The sequence below is a fragment of the Gavia stellata genome, chromosome 21 (assembly GCF_030936135.1).
Source record: "Gavia stellata isolate bGavSte3 chromosome 21, bGavSte3.hap2, whole genome shotgun sequence".
In the NCBI taxonomy this organism is placed as follows: Eukaryota; Metazoa; Chordata; class Aves; order Gaviiformes; family Gaviidae; genus Gavia; species Gavia stellata.
Genome location: NC_082614.1, coordinates 13,908,618 through 13,924,889, shown reverse-complemented (window position 1 = coordinate 13,924,889; position 16,272 = coordinate 13,908,618). Strand labels below are relative to the sequence as shown.

At 44.4% G+C, this 16,272-nt stretch overlaps 1 protein-coding gene across 1 annotated transcript in view; it reads right to left on the bottom strand.

Annotated features, from left to right (window-relative positions):
• MLXIP (MLX interacting protein) overlaps positions 1-11,705 on the bottom strand; it is a 55,580-nt gene extending 43,875 nt beyond the window's left edge. The window contains exon 1 of the mRNA XM_059827603.1: positions 11,335-11,705. Within this exon, the coding sequence (XP_059683586.1) occupies positions 11,335-11,705 (371 nt within the window). The remainder of the gene's footprint in view (positions 1-11,334) is intronic.
• Between the last annotated feature and the right edge of the window lie 4,567 nt (positions 11,706-16,272).

The following is a 16,272-nucleotide window of genomic DNA, read 5'->3' as shown; positions in this document are numbered from 1 at the left end:
TTTAGAAGAAGAGCCTGCAATGGCTCACATGCACACTCACAGGAATGTACAGTTGCTAGATAGTAACTAAATGCAGCGGCCTAAGTTATTTTTAGGTCTACTGTGAAACCCCAATGTCACTTCATTCCAGCTGCTCCGAAGACACAACAATACCATCACACAGGCCTGGGCTCTGTATCATCAGTCATGGTTTGATGGTCTGAGTCTAACCCTTGCCCTACATTAGAATTTTGCCGGGTGAGAATTCAGCCAAGGCGACGAAGCCCCTGGCACAGACAGAGCGATGCGGACAAGAAGAGCGTTTTGGACAACTAGCTCACATGGGCTGGGAAAGCGGTCTGGCTGTCGGATAGAGAAGTCACTGCATTCGCTGCAGCCCTGCTAGAGGTCTCACAGCCATGCTGGCCAAGGTCACTTCAGTTGATGTGTCCTTGAACTGCTGCAGGCAGAGCACCCGTTACTATGGGACCTTGCGGGAAGGGAGAGTAAACAAAGTGGCAGAGAGAAACAGAGGCCAGGATTTCGAGTAAACATCCCATGCTAGAGTTCTGAAAACAATGAACTTGACAGATTCCAGCAGCAAAAGCGTCCTTCGTGCCTCTGCAATGTTTGCTTGGATCTTGTTACACAGACATATCACTTAAAAAGAACCCCTGCTGATATATGAGGACTAGCAGGCTTCACTGTTGGACGCATCAGTGAAAAGAAAAGGCCTCATCCTGTTTATGTATGCTTCTGAGGATCTGTTCTAAGCAGTAGTACAAGATGCAACACAAACTCTTCAGGACAGAACAGCCTTGAACACCTCTTGCACCCAGCTTGGCAGGACACAGCCCCAGGACCAAGCTCCTGTATTTACCACAACCACTCTAATGGCAGTAAGGCTCTGGTGTTCACACGAGCTCCCAACACAGCTACCTCTGAAGCATCCACATAAGCAAGACTCTTGGAAGAATACCAGGGTAGATACGGCATAGGAGGCAAGCAGTGCAGAGGACCACACGTATACCACACAGAGGGTTCAGACCAGGGCAGACTTGCAAGCTGTCACCTTCCCCCCAGATTTGAAAGACCCAAGTATAAACAACGCAGCTGCTGTCACTTCCAAAACTAATAAAGGCAATCCTCTTTCTCAAGAAGGGCGAACCTATTACACAAGAGTAAGGCTATTTGGATCTTCTCCTTACCCCCTCACAGTCACCCTTAAGGCTCAACTCTTCAATTCTTGTTCTTATTCACAAGCCAACCCTAGTACAAGTAAACCCCACCTAACACCAACAAAGACAAGACCACTCTTTCACCTCCCAACTGAGATGGAAGAAGCCTTTTCATGCTCATGCAGAAACAAAGCTGTAGCAAGCATCAGATCCCTGTACTTGTATAAGGACAGCTCTTTATGGACTGAAGAGGGTAGATCTCAAGCTTTCTTCCTTTGCTCCTTCAGCTGAAATCAGCCCCAGCTCTTCTATTTCTGCTCTGAACTGTCCCCCCAAAATTCTGTTCTTTGTTTCCCAAATCACTGAGAGAATGCAAAGGGAAACTTTGTTAAACTGCAATTAAAGAGAAGCACAAACAACACATACGTACTCCACTCATAAAGATATCCTCTGCTTGCTCTGGTGTGGTATAAACGAGCAATAAAGATACCTCTGGAAATCCAGAAATCTCCCACTGTATTAAAAAAGTATCTCTCTCTCTATGTAGCAAGACATTCCCACATATAAAAAATTCAAGTAAGAAAAGGCATTAAATATAGGAAAAAGGACCGCATCCACCGCTTCCTTGCACTACACCATCAGCTAAACTAGAAGCAGAGAAATGAGAAAGTCTCTAACTGTGGATTACTGTTGTAGATAATGTTATGCTGTGAATATAAAACCAAGGATCAAAAAGCTGTCTAACAAGTCATTAAAATTTAACAAGTTATTAAAATCTTCCTGTGCTTTTCAGAAAAAGCATTAAATTCATTAAGTAGCATGCTTAGCTACTTAAACAATTGAACCCTTCTCCTAGCATCACGGTACGTCAGAAAACGTATCGTGTCAAAAGGGTTATCTGTAGGTCAGGAGTGGTCTGGCCTAAACACACTTACATATCACTAATTAAACAGAATCAGATTCCTTCACTAATACCCTGCTAGATGATAATCCAAGTGGTGGCCTGCAGGCCCTTCCCATCTGGCCTGTCACCTTTTGTTTTACAGTCTCAGAGGAGACAAAACAGCTCTGAGAGCCACTCATAACACCCTGGGCTTCGTACCTTCCAAGTGGCCACGGCCCAGGTAACTGACCAAGGGAAGGAATCATGTCACTGTGCCTTGGGCCTAGTTGGCTTCCTATGGTCCTCTCCAATCCCATTTTCTATTACCCATCTGACGGCACAGCTGGACAGCCCAACTTTAAAAATACTAGTGTTTCACAAAGGTAACTGTCTGTTGCTGAGCTCGCTCTTAAGTAGCACCCCGAGTTTGAATACCTTAAGGTACAAACTAAAACCTACTTAACAGAGAGGGAATGGGGATTACCCTACAGCCAACTGTTCACACTGCAACAGAATGGCCAAGGTGTCATTCAGGTTCTCCTTTAACACCCCCTCCTCAGAGGCATTAAGCCTGTAAGAGACCTGTAAGAGATCATCACATGTATGAGAATGACAGTAAGATAAACACTATCCCCACAGGAGTTTGAGAAGACAAACATCTGCTCAATCCAACACTACATTTAATGCAGTGAGGCAGAGTCCAGTGACTGCAGCACATCAAGCCAAGGGAGGAAAGCAGACAAGGAGCCCTCGTCATTCTTGCTTGCAGAGTAAAGATGGTTCCATAATAGACAGGGTCCTTCAGCTAACTGGAGTGGCACATTCGCCTTCTGAACAAATCTCTCTTGCAGAAAGGGGTCATGCCTCACATGGCAATTAGGTGTTGGGCAGCTCAGGGAGACTGATACCATTTAGACTTCCAAGCCCAACCAAACAGCTCTCCACAGGTGAAAAATCCAAACTCCTCTATGAAAAATACAGCTCCCGTTGTTCTAAAAGCAGAAGGGTTTTCTAGATTCTCCAGAAGGCCACCACCAGCAATAGACTCAGCAATCCAGAGCTGATGCTCCAGATATTTAAGCTGCTTTGGCAACTGCTAAGCACAGCCCTTTCACAAGGAGAGCGATGACGCCTCTCAGAACCACAACTACCAGTCACGGCAGGGAGCAGGTGCTTTCCACAGGCAGTTCAGTGAACGCCAAAGGCAGCCAGCAGAACACCGCCTTCCAGAAGCATTATATTCACCATGAAGATACCAGCCTGGTTTTATTACCCTCTAATTTGCATCTGTAGGGTTCCTCATCTGTTACAACTTCTAACAGAGGTGTCAGCAAGCTGCACATCTTCTTCCTCTTCCCGTCCTAAATCCTTCTTCCATTTGCCTCCTTTCCTTTAAGTTTGTAGTTGAAGTTTCACCTTTGATAGGGCTTCCTTTTAGACTCCTATGTTAGCTCACCTCTAAACTTCATGCCTTTGTTTCCCCCTTTCAAAAAGGCCAGTACACACATCTGGGTCTCTGAAGTGTTGAGACTGTTTTGGTCATTTTTAGAAGGGAGAAAGGGAGGAAAAAGCAGTTCACTGATTTATCTAAGATCAACAAGCCAAGAAACTAAGGGCTACTGAAAAGCTTTGTGCTTGTGTCACAAAGTAAATAAGCTCTGGCAAACGCACACCAGAACATATCCGATGGCCAATCCAGCTATACTTACAAAGAGTTGTCTATATTAATTACATTATGAATGGCACCAAGACAGCATGTTTTACGTTCAAAACAAACAAAAATGACCTTTCAACTCCCATTTGAGCAAACAAATGAAAAATTACTTTGAAAAGACCATGTTTAGAATTTGTATTCTAGTAGTAAAACTATTAGAAACGATTTCTGGAAAACCTAGCTCTTCCTAACCCCATTTTCCAAGCCTTCCTGCTTCAGAAGCTGTGACAATAGTGTAATTCTAGCTTCCACTAAAAACAATCAGATTCAGGTTTTTCCATCACTGTCTGAAACACAAAGAACCAACTCTATTTTCTTTGGAGGCAACTGAAACAAGTACTTTTCCTAATCATCTTCATAATTGTTTTATAGACATGTTAAAGGTTTCCTTCCCAGAGTGAAAGGAAAATTGTATGAAAGCTGTAAAATATTTCAATAGCCATCAAAGAGTCTAGAAAGCTTGTCTTTTTCCTCAGAAGTAGCTTAGAAGTTTTGTCTTTAAAGAGACTGCTTGTGCCAGTAATGTTAAAATATCAAAGGACAGATGAGGAAAACTGTAAATGCAATTAATTTCTGCATACAAAAGAAAGGAAGTGGCAAGCATATAGCCTGAAGTCTGTTAATTAAAAATGAAATACCAGCTTAAACCCAAACTGGTCCAAGTTTCTAAACTGATAAGGTTTGTTGTTGTTGTTTTAAAAAGACAAACCTTTCTCTCTAACAGCAAAAGGAAGCAAGGCAGCATTAGAAGAGCCAAACCTGGAACTCCAGCTCTCCTGCCCCCATTTTATCACATGATCACCCATGACTTCCATATCTGGGTCCATCTAACTTACTCTCTCCCTTTATCAGGCACACCCTTATGAAGAGCTTCCTAGCTAACTCTCCCATCACAGATCAACGATGGGGAAAAAATGCTGGACTTCTCTGACTCCAGCCATACCTTCAATCATCTACCCTTAATTTCCACATCATCTTCCTTTTCGTACTTATTTCTCCTGCCCTGAACGGCATTACACCATCATCCTCTTTTCTCCCCAACTTATCATCATCCATTCACCTTTGTCCATTTTATCAGTTCTCCTCTGAATACAACTCCAATCTTTCTTCTCCACAACGTCCCTATCATCCTCGGAAACTTCCCTTTCCTTGCTGCCATTCCGCCCAACCCTGCCGCTGAACATTTCCTCACTCATACGTGTTCAGTGAGTTTGTAACCGAGGCTCAAACCCACCCAGGCAGCTGAAAGGTCATTTGTTTGACTGGAACTTCACAGTATCTTTTTTTCTTCCTTCACATTTCCATCCCTGTGACCTCCTCTATCAACACCATCCACCCCACTGTGTGGCTTTATCTTGGCCCTTCTAATTCATTCAATGCACTCCTCAAAGATCCTCTTAATTTTACTCCAAATCTCAGTGAGCTTCTGGCCTCACTCCTTGCTCTCTCAATTCTTCCTTCTTTGCAACACATCTCTGAGTACTGTTATTAGGGGGAAAATTCCACTCACACACAAGTTAAGAGAGTTCACTCCCTACTTACACAGAAATTGACAGGCTTGAAATTTAAAATGCCTCTCTGACATCTCAGAAATGGTAAGCCATCAGCTCAACATGGCTACAAAGCTCCCTTTATTCCTCCTCACCACTTTCCAGCTTGCTGCACCACTAGATACCCCTTTGTTTGATTAAGACTAATCACAGCTCAAGGATACACAGACAGATAAGCAGCTGCTGAAGTGACTGTATATCAACTCTGCCTTCCAAAAGAATGGAATTTTTTTTTTCCCCCCACATGGGAGAGTAACAACAAGAATGATTCAGTGACCTACTAAAGGAGCATGTGGAAAAACATGAGTAAAGCTAAGACCTGAATTTCGGGTTTCTTGGCTTTAATTCCTCTTGCTACTCAGCAGAAAGAAATGAAACCTGGTAAGGGGGAGAGAACTGGAAATCAATGTGTTAATTTCTGTTGCCATCAAACTCTACTTCATTCAAAGCACATCATAATCATGCAACATAAAATCTTCACTAAAAGTAATTCCAAATCTCACAGTTCAGCCAAGCTTTTTTCAGACCACGCGGAAGTTATTGAGAACTGGCAATCTGAGGACAAACTAGCTCCGTCTTCCCTATTTCAGCAACCCATCAAAAACTATGATTATGAAATCCGTGTTGTATTTAAGCCAGAAAATAAGATCTGTTTACTGTGTGAAAACACAAGACAAGAGAACTACAACAAAACATGTAGATTAAATGGTAAATCAAAAGATTACATCAACGATGTGCTTTTTTAATGAAAAATTACTACTGTGCACCACACATCTGTAGTAACACCCTACACAGCCAGGTCTACAGAAACCACTAAAAGCTCGTGACCTGCAGAGCCACCAAAATAGCCAGGAGCAAAACAAAAATATTTGTCCCTGTATCTAAATCTCTGTCTACAGAATTTGTCTTTTCTTCCTAGTCATGTGTATCCCTGAAGACACCAAAACCTTAATTTCAGCCAAGGCCTTTTCACACTACCACTATTAAATGTTTACTTTGGCAAAAGAAATGCATCTTTGAAAGGAGAACAGCTCAGCAATCTTTCCGCAAACCCTTCTGAGGTTCAAGGTTGTCAAGGTGGAATTTAAAAGTGCATCTTATATAGAGCTTAAAAGCTTGGGACCGTATCAAGCATTTGACATAAGCAAAGTAAGAGGCTCAGTAACAGTGTCCTGATTCATATTGCACTCTGAATATAGCATCCTTGCTTTGAAATGACCCTTAACCACGAGTACTCATAACACAGCAACTCTGCTCAAGTTAGTCTCAATTCACAGGATGAACACAGGTGTTTTTATCAGAGTAATTTCTACAAGCAGCACATAAAATTCATAACTAAATTCTGGAAGTTTTTAATTACAAACCTGCTATCACCATTGCTAAGAACTTCCCAAAACACATGCTGCATTCACAAAGAACATGTGGCAAACATGCTTTGGAAACAAGCTGATCCCTAACGTCAGTTCACTGAGGAAGGGAATATTTTTGGCTTACATCTACATGAAGTGCAGGGGTCATATTGCTAAAGAGAAGAGATAAGATCTAGAAATGACCTGGCAAGCTTTTCAAAAGGTAGCCTTCGTCACAGTTCCCAGACCCTACCCTCCTGTTCTGTGCAACTTTAACAAGCAGGATCCAGAAGGGTTTAGACAAGTGTCTGATGCCAATGTTAACACTCTTACCTAAAGTACAACACCTGGCATGTTCCTTAAGCTCTTATTAGAAGGTGAGAAAACTCTGAGGCTACTTAATAATAAATGAGCTCACAAAGTCATCTTCATTTACCCTGTCATACCCTACCGCTAAGTAAGATGGACATCAACTGACAATATGTAACAGAAGTTTAAAAAGAACACCACCTACATTGAGTGTGAGTTAAATCTTTAATAATTCCTCAAATAAAGCTTGTGCTTTGTTTACATGTTGTACATGACTACGCACAACTGACTAGCCCATCCTTTCAACTGCAGAGATATTCTCCCCAGCACTGCAAGAGGGGAAGCTTCATAAAGAAAATGAATGACTTACATGGTCTCAGAGCTTGATCAGCCTCTTATTTCCTTACAGAGCATGGATAAGACACACTGGGTGAGTACTAACTGAAGTCTGCACTGTCACTTACCCATTTTACACCTAGAGAAAGGAACTAAAGAACAGACTTAAATCTACTTTTTCCAGGCATTTTCCATTGCATTTCCTACTCCCTGCGATGATTACATTAGTCATGCCAGCACAATTTACCTCTCTACCACCTCAGCATCAGAACTCTAGAGATAAACTAGCACAGTGCCACCGATTCCTACTGCACATCTTTCAGAGCTCCACATGCAGAGTTCAGAATACGTAGATCTGTATTTCCAAGTTCATATTTCAGGTTTTGGACCTTAAACAAACTATATGCCATTGGTTCCCAAAGCAGAGCTTTCCACAGGGAAGTCTAACATCCCCATATTCCAGCTTGTTAGGGCAATAAACGGTTTACAGTGCCCTTACGTAAAGCATAATTTTTCACTTCGCATCAGCCTTCAGCCTGCATTCTACAAGGAGCTGAACATTATTTTTCCGCTGAAGACAACAGCTCTCCAAAATGAAGAGAAAAAAATTCTTCTGTCCCAATCTCAAAAAAACCCCTTTTGTGACATGCCGCGGTCAGAACACCTCAGAATAAGTCCAGTTTTGGGAACTTACCTTTGGGTAATGTAATTATTTGGATAATTGTAAAGTTATTAAAGGGCTTTACTAAACTAAATATCAAGATTACATATCATTTGACTTAATTCTGCTTAATAACCATTGTAGGCCATATAACCATTGGCATAGTTTCTCATTAGAATGAACAGCATCAAAGGTCATTTTCATTTCGGAAAGCACATTTTAAAAAATCTTTTTGCCTTTAAAGTGTCCTGCCTGCCATAGGTCAATTACAGCTACCTACACACATCAAGATCTGCATGGTCACATTGTTTTAAAGGGCCGAGATAAAGGGGCTAAAAGAGGAAAACCAAGGTTCTTTTACCTTCATCAGCGTGGTATAGTTCCTGCAATGTATCTCGTGAGAAAAACGGGTGACATTTAGACAAAGTACACCCCACGTGATACCTGTTGTAAACCCTGATGTTTATAAGTAACTTATTGATTTAGGAGATTGTTTTAATCTCCTAATTGTACAGGGGAGTATGCTGTGGCCATATTTTCCCCCCGCGAAACGGCTCATCTGAAATGAGGATTTTCAAGCTGCGCAACTGGATACGTGACTGAAACAGCTATGATGAAAATTAAAATCAGGTTAGCTTGTACTGCTCAAAGGCCTGAGGGAATCACTTCCCCCATGTTCAGAAATAGCTTTTTTATCATAAAAAGTTTGACAGTTAACAGCACAAAGCCATATTAAAACAATTTTTTTTTTTTTTTTACAGCACAATTAAAAGAGCCCAGGCTACACTGTGCATCCCATCGTGAACATGATTCAGCACAAAGCTGGTCACTTTCAAACATAAACCATCCTAGGTAATGACCCAGGTAATCTAGAAAAACTTTGCTTTCTAGTTCATTGGTAAAGCTACTGGATACCACACAGTTTAGTGCCTCTTTTTAAAACTTTAAACACTGAAATACTAGCAATGGGTGTCAAGTGTAAATAAATATTACACACAGAGCCCTGTTACAGCAACTTCCTTGTTTTTGTATTTGAGATATCTGCATTAGCCCAACTCTAGAAGCATGAGGAGTTAGCTCATGCCCCTTGTCGCTGGTTCTGCAACAGCCACAAAGCAAAAACCACACTTCTTCACCTTTCTGTTTTACAGTTTTTGATGTTGGTTTCCACGCCCCCCAGTTCTTTTCTAGAGTGCATTTCTAGCCAGCAAAGGCAGGACCAAAAGTGTAAACACAGAATCTGCGTGTTGTGTCAGTGCTAGATCAGATAGACAATAATGGGAAAGATACAGCTCAGGCAACAGCACTGCAAACATCCCCATAAGCCAACCAAGTTCAAATCAAACGAAGCACAGCACAAAAGGCAGTTGCTGTTTACCCGAGTGTTGTATGCTGCCTGAGGAGGATATGGACAGACAGACCACTTTAAGGTAGAAAGGTTCAACCTACATGCTTAATCAATCATTTGCTAAACAGTGATGATTCTTCATTTCATACCCACATTCACCACCGCAAATCAGGCTTCCCAAAATTATTTTAATCCTTTTTAGACCCAAGTTTACAATTGGTTTGTTAGGCAGATTTAAAAAAATTATCACAAAGCCATCGAGTAGGCAGGCTGAATCTGGGGAGGATGCTTCATGGTTCCAACTAAGCAAACCTTAAGGTATCCAAGTACAGAAGTATTAAGAATATGTTCTTCTCTGGTAGCCTCTAAGAAGGTATTTTCTGAGCCTTGCCTCATACTATCACCAGCAAGCAGGATAAAATTATTTCTGCTAAAATAGATTTGGTGCTCAATTTATGCATCTGCATCAGAGTTCGGTATTTCAAATTAGTATCACAGAATTATTCCTTTGCATTAGATGTGATCCTGTTTCAAAATCCCAAGGATACGCTAGTGGTAGCACAACATAAAATAAAGCTTATAGAGGCTGATGAGAAGATACACGAGAGGTCTAGTTCTGTCCCTCGTAATACTTGTGGTTCCTTTGCGTGTTCCTCTCAGCTTGTACAATAAAGGCAGATGGGTTAATTTTTAGTTAAGTTTTACATTTTTAGTTCTTTTGTAAACACAAAGAATTTATGTTCATTGCTGTACACACCTTATCTATGATTCACTCTCTTGCCAGTAACTAATAACTTGCTTGGTAAAAATTATCAAAATGAGAAGATAACTTACATTTTCTCGCTAACTGTACAGAGCGGATAGTTCTATTGTTTCCTCTTCATTGAGCAACACTTAAATAGAGGAATCTGGGGTGGGCAAAGTTAATTTTCTTTTAGCGAGCTAATATGGTTCCTATAAATGAAAATAAATATTTCCGTTGATACGCTCAGAGGCATTTTCCATCATTCCTTTTAATCAACTTCCAAAATATGCTCAATAGAGAACATCAGATTGGATCCAATTTCTGCTATATCACAGGGAACAAAAGACTTGAGCAGGCATACATCTTCTCCAAACACTTCTATTCCATAGCTCTGCCTCCATTTTGGATGACAGACAAAGGGGATAACTGTGAATATAATGCCTTATTAAACAGATGAAAAGCAAAACTGAAGTCTGAGCAAAAGGCACAGATAAACCCAGGAAGTGCTACTACCAGCTGCAACCACCGGAACAAAGGAAACAATGACAGATCCCGCTTTCTTGAATTTGTTATAAAATTTGGAAAAAAAAAAAAAAAAAAGAAAAATTGGCCGGTTTTCACACAGACCAGGGCACAAACGTTTACTGTGCCCTTTAGGGATTTCTTCCCAGACTCTTCAGCACTGGATGTTTCACTAACTCCACGCCTGGCCGTGAGATGCTGAGCATTTTCTAGTGCCACGGAGAGGCTGCAGAGGCAGCGCGCACTCCCACGCCGCGGACGAGGTCCCACTTCGCCCCACACGCTCCAGCCAACCTCCCTCCCTCCCTCCCCTCCAGCCCCGCTCAAGGCGCGATGACAACCCCTCCGCTCACCCGAAACCATTCGCGGCGAGGGCTGGGGCGACGCTTTGCCGCCGTGGTCTCAGGCCTACGGAAAGTGCCCGCAAGGATCCTAAAGTTCGCCGAAAACAAAACCGACACGAACACCCACGCGTGGGGGCGGGGGGGGAGGCATCGCCGCCGAAAGGCGACGCTCGGTGTCCCCCACGCCCCCGGGGGTGGCCGATCGCCTCAGGCCTCGCTCCCCCCCTCTCCGCGCCCTCAGGTCCCCGGGCCGATATCCCCCCCCCCAGCCGACGCCCAGCCGGGGCTTTCCCCGCGGCCGTGACTCACCCCGGGAGCCGCTCGGCCCCTCCGCGCCGCCCCCGGCCCCGGGCCGGCCTGCCCCGCGCCCCCGGCCCCGGCCCCCGCCCCGCGGCCCCACGGGCGGCGGCCGGTACCTGTAGGCCAGGGACATGCACTCGAAGAGCTTCGTGAGGGAGGCGTCGATGCTGAGGCGCCCCCCGGCGCCGCCGGCGCCGCGGGCCGCCCCGAACTGGTAGGTCTGGCAGGTCTGCTCGTTGACCGTGTCGAAGTCGTAGCCCTTCTTGGGCGGGTGCTCGCTGTGCGGCGACGAGACCATGAAGTGGCCCGAGTGGATGATCTGGGGGCCCGGGGGCTGCCCCCGCCGCGGCCCGCACCGCCGCCCTCCGCCCGGCGAGGCGCCCCCATCGTCCGTGTCCGACGAGTCCTCGTCGGGCTCCGTGCGGGGGGACAGCGGCCCCGCCGCCCCGAGGAGCCGCGCCGGCCGCATGAACACGTCGGCGGCCATGGCCCCGCTGCCGCCAGCCGCCGGCCGAGCCCGCCGCCCGCTCTGCGCCGCCACCGCCCCGCTCCGCCCCGGGCCGGCCCCCGCCGCGCCGCTTAAAGGCGCCGGAGCGCCGCCGCCACCGCCCCTCCCCTGCGGCCTGCGCCCGGCTCGCTCCCGCCTCAGCCGCCTCCCTCAGCGGCAGCGATCCCGGGCCGCCGGCCCTCGGGCCGCCCGGCCCCCCCTCGGGCCCCTTTCCCTCAGCAAAGGGCTCATCCCGCCATTGCCCCCCCCGAGGCCGCTTTCCCTCGACGCGGCCCCCTGAGGCACTGTCCCCTCAGGGAGAGCCCCAGGCCACCATCAGCCAGCCCGAAGGCCACTGGAAAACACCCCCGAGGGTCTTTTCCCTCAGTGAAAGGTGCAGCCCGCCATCACGCTGGAGGCAGCTCTCCCTCGAGGCAGCCCCCGAGGCCGCTTTCCCTCACCCCACTGCCCTTCAGTTACAAGAGAGCTCCTTCAGAGGGAAGGGCAGGACCATCCCGCCTCCTCCCACACACCACCGCCTCAGTGGCACCCAGCGTGTTTCACCCTTCCCCTTACACCACTTCCATCATGAAACAGCCCTGCACGGCGGCCGGCCACCTTGCTTCACCACCAGCCTCACCCAAAAAGCAGAAGACATTGCTGCCACAAGGCCCTGCTGTCACACTAGTGCCGTCCTGTCCCCACTCCTCCCACGGTAGTTTAAACCATCCAGCACAGCGCTTCCACCCAGCAGGACAGTGTTGTAGCACGTGAGGTGGGCCTTGACCAGAAATACATCGCCACCTCTGGCCTTAAAACGGCGAAGAGGCCTGGGGAGGCTGTGGTCACTCGAACAGAACCATCACAAGGAGCTAACTGCAGGTCTTCGGTAATACACTTCCTCAGAAAAAAACACCCCTAAGCTCAAGGGACTCTCACGAACATGAGAAGATGCAGAGGAACTGGCTGAAGAATGTTGATGAGGTAAGTCATTGGGCTAGAAACATTTCATGGATTTAAACTATTTTTAATACACTAAATTGCTTATTATTTTCCAGAAGCAGTCTGCAGGAAACCAGGCAGCTACAGAAGTAGCTGGAGACGTCCAGCAGACAGGCTTCAAACACAGCTGGAGGGATCAGCCTGGAATCGCAGAGAAAAGCTCGGGACACGGAGCTTCTACTGCCAGCCTGGTGGCTCACACCTAACCCACCTACCTGCTCGGCATGTGTAAAGTAAGCACAATTGTTGCAGGGGAAGTAAAGATCGGATTTCATCCTTCTCAAAAGCATGAAGGAAGCAATGGATCCTGTAGCTCAAGATGAAAGCACAGCAAACAGGGGCAGTACATGTATTAGTCTGGGGAGAGAACAGCAGCTTACAGCACAAAACTCCATATACATACGTATGTATATACAAAGTCAAGAAAAAAAGATCTCTAGCTTGCTCTGTAGAGCAAACCTCCATCACCTGGAGCGCAACTGTATTCTAGAAGGCGTACTCCAAAGCATTTATACTAAATTGCTTATATTATCTCAGTTCTAAGACTTTTTCTTAAAAGAAAAAACCAGGCTCTTCTACACAGTCATCTTCAGGAGGGGAAAAAAACCCAAACATGAAATTGCCACATGCTACTTTTTCTCCTTTGTAAAACCGGAAATAAGACCAAGTAAACTCAAGGGAGAGAGATAGCAAGTCTTGGGCACAGAAGGAAGAGGCATTCCTGCAATATCACAATAATGCCTTTGCAGTGATCTAACATTCTCCATTAGAGGGCACGAAATCAAGACGGATTGCTGTGTTTTGGGGAGGATTGGTAGGTTAAATACTTCCCCACACATGAAAGGAGCAGTAAGGCATGGTCACATCATGTGAGGGCTCTGTTAGAAATCTTTAAAAAAATCAAGACTAACATTCAGCTCTTAGTCAGCATCACATATGACTAAATTAAAGGCCACAGTCATATTTAGCTTCAAAGCTGGTTATTGCTACCTTATATCAAAGTTGGTTTTAAAAAAAAAGAAAAATAATAAAAACAATGCTACCTCCCAGCAAGGCATTCTGATTGGGAGTACTTTAAGTGCAAAAAATGAAAACATTTCAAAACGACATTCATAGTTTTACAATATCTATTTCAAGTCTTACATGCACTTTGTTAAGAACTAAACCTGAACTACAAAAAAATCACAACCACACATCAGTAACAACACTTCCATTACAACAGCCTATACATTTACCTCACAAAATTATAAGCAATCTACAATTGCTTCTTCCTGTATGAAGAGGGGCAACTTGTTAAAATAAAGTTGCTAAGTAGCAATGCAATCTTCTAAGAACAGTTAGCAGTACACCAACCCATCATTTAAAACGGGTGTAGCTGTCTAAAGCCGTGACTACCACTTGATGCAGTTCAGGGTTTTCTCCTCTAGACATCCTCAGTGCAAACACTGCAGATGCGAGGAAAGAGGCATCTCTTAAAATAAATCCAGTTATTTTGGAGACAGACCTCTTGGTTTACCTTTTTAAGATCAGCATTTAGGTGATCAGCAACAGGTCAAGACTCCCAGCTATCCTCTCTGCCACAGTAAGGAATTCCAGGAGGTGCAGGGAAACACTAAGGAGCCACAGCAGCATCTTTTGAGTATGCTTTTTCTTACTGTTTCTTTTTAGCAATCTGCAGTGCAAGGTGAAACATAGGCCACCATCTTCTGATGGTGTTCCTTCAACAGCGCAGGCTTTTAGCACAGGAGACAGCCATTTACCAACTTAGAATTCAACTGTAATACACACTGAACAGAGAGACATTCAAGCTGTTTAAAAATATACCCGCGGTGTACTCCACAACACTTAGTGGTAAGAGATTATCCTCCTAAATCTACAGACAGGAAGATAAGCATTCCCATTTTGATGAGGGGCAAGAGCTCAAGGAATCTTACTCACAGCCTCAGACTGTGGGGCGGATTGCAGGCACTGGGAGTCCAGCCATCCCGCCACCACTCCCCTGGCTCCTCTGCCCATCCTGCTCCCAGGCAAACCACAGGGCCAACCTCCAGCTCCCTACCCTGCTTCTAGGCTAGGCTGTTGCTCACTCCTTCACCCTTTACTGGCAGAAGCCTTACCTGTTCAGAGACCTTTCCTTCTGGGACCCGTCTTGAATGACATCCTTGTTTCTACCTGTTCTTTTCTCTCTTTCCAGTTCCACCCTATATATAATTCCTTTATGCAAGTCTGTTGATTTTACTCACTAATCCAGAGAAGGAAAAAACCTAACTAAAATGGGTAGTTTTCTTCTCAGGTTAGCCAATTTAAGTGGTTGATGAGAGGGTGCTATGACCACCCCAGTAAATGCAAGGGAGGCAACAAAACCAAGCTGGGAGCAGGCAAGCTGGCTGTGGCTCGCCCCTCTGGTAGCGGTGAGCCAGCAGACCGGTTCAGCTGTCTGTGAAACTGCAGGCTACTTTGGGACAGAGCACACAGAACACTAAAAATAAGCTGGACACTTTATATCCATCTTGAATGTAAAGAATCTTTCCAAAACTCTTAAGGAGTTTTATACCCTTGCTAGCATCAGACGAGCATGCTTCCAAACTGAAGCCTGTTTCCACACTGCGCCCTCCTCCCTCCAACTTAAGTTACCACAACACATTAACCGAGTACCAAGCCAACAGCAAGCACTTTAAATTACCAAGTTATTCTGCAAGTTGCTGTAATTACATTGGCCATATCTATTTGTTTGTTGTTGTTACTACAACAACAAACTGCCCCTGCCCCACTCCGTGTCCTGCTGCAATATCAAGACACCTTTGGTCCACTCAAAGGTGAATCATTTTACATGTTACCAGATGAGACAACACCATAGAATGCACATTTAAAAATACCATTTATAAAAACAGAAATTTATTGTAAATTTAAAAAAACAAAGATTAAGTTTCTTGATAAAAATTATTCACACAGCGTTCATGTTGTGATTTTTTATTTTATTTTTTAAATGAAACCATTGTACATTGTACAAACCATAACTACCGATGGAATAAATAAGTGAAAAATTATACTGCTGTACAACACACACACACACAAATCATAAGATGGAAAACGATTAGGTATTGAAGAAAACAAAATTCTTTACACCTTCTAACAGGCCCTTAGATATAAAGAACATTCCAAAACATGACAATGTTTATGTATGAAGATAGCCACCCAAAACCAATATTTTATACTGCCTTGTTGATTATTTTTTGTTGTTTTGTAAGTGCCAGCACTTTTTGGAATGTTTAACAACTACTTTCCCAAGCATAAAAATTCCAAGGAATAGTTCTGCTATAAAATGTTTGGCTGAGTAAATCGCTTATTCGGAAGGCCTTCCCACATGTTCCACAAACTCAGCTAATTTACTTGCTTGCTTCTAGTTTCTTTTTTTTTTTCTTTTTTTTTTTTCTTTCTTTTTTTGTATTTATTTGTAACTGAAGCTCCAACATTCAGCATTGTAGCAAGGAAGCACTTCTTGATATTTGCACTATTTCTAAAACATTAGCTGTATGAGAACTTTCAGTCATCTTGAAGAAAATTA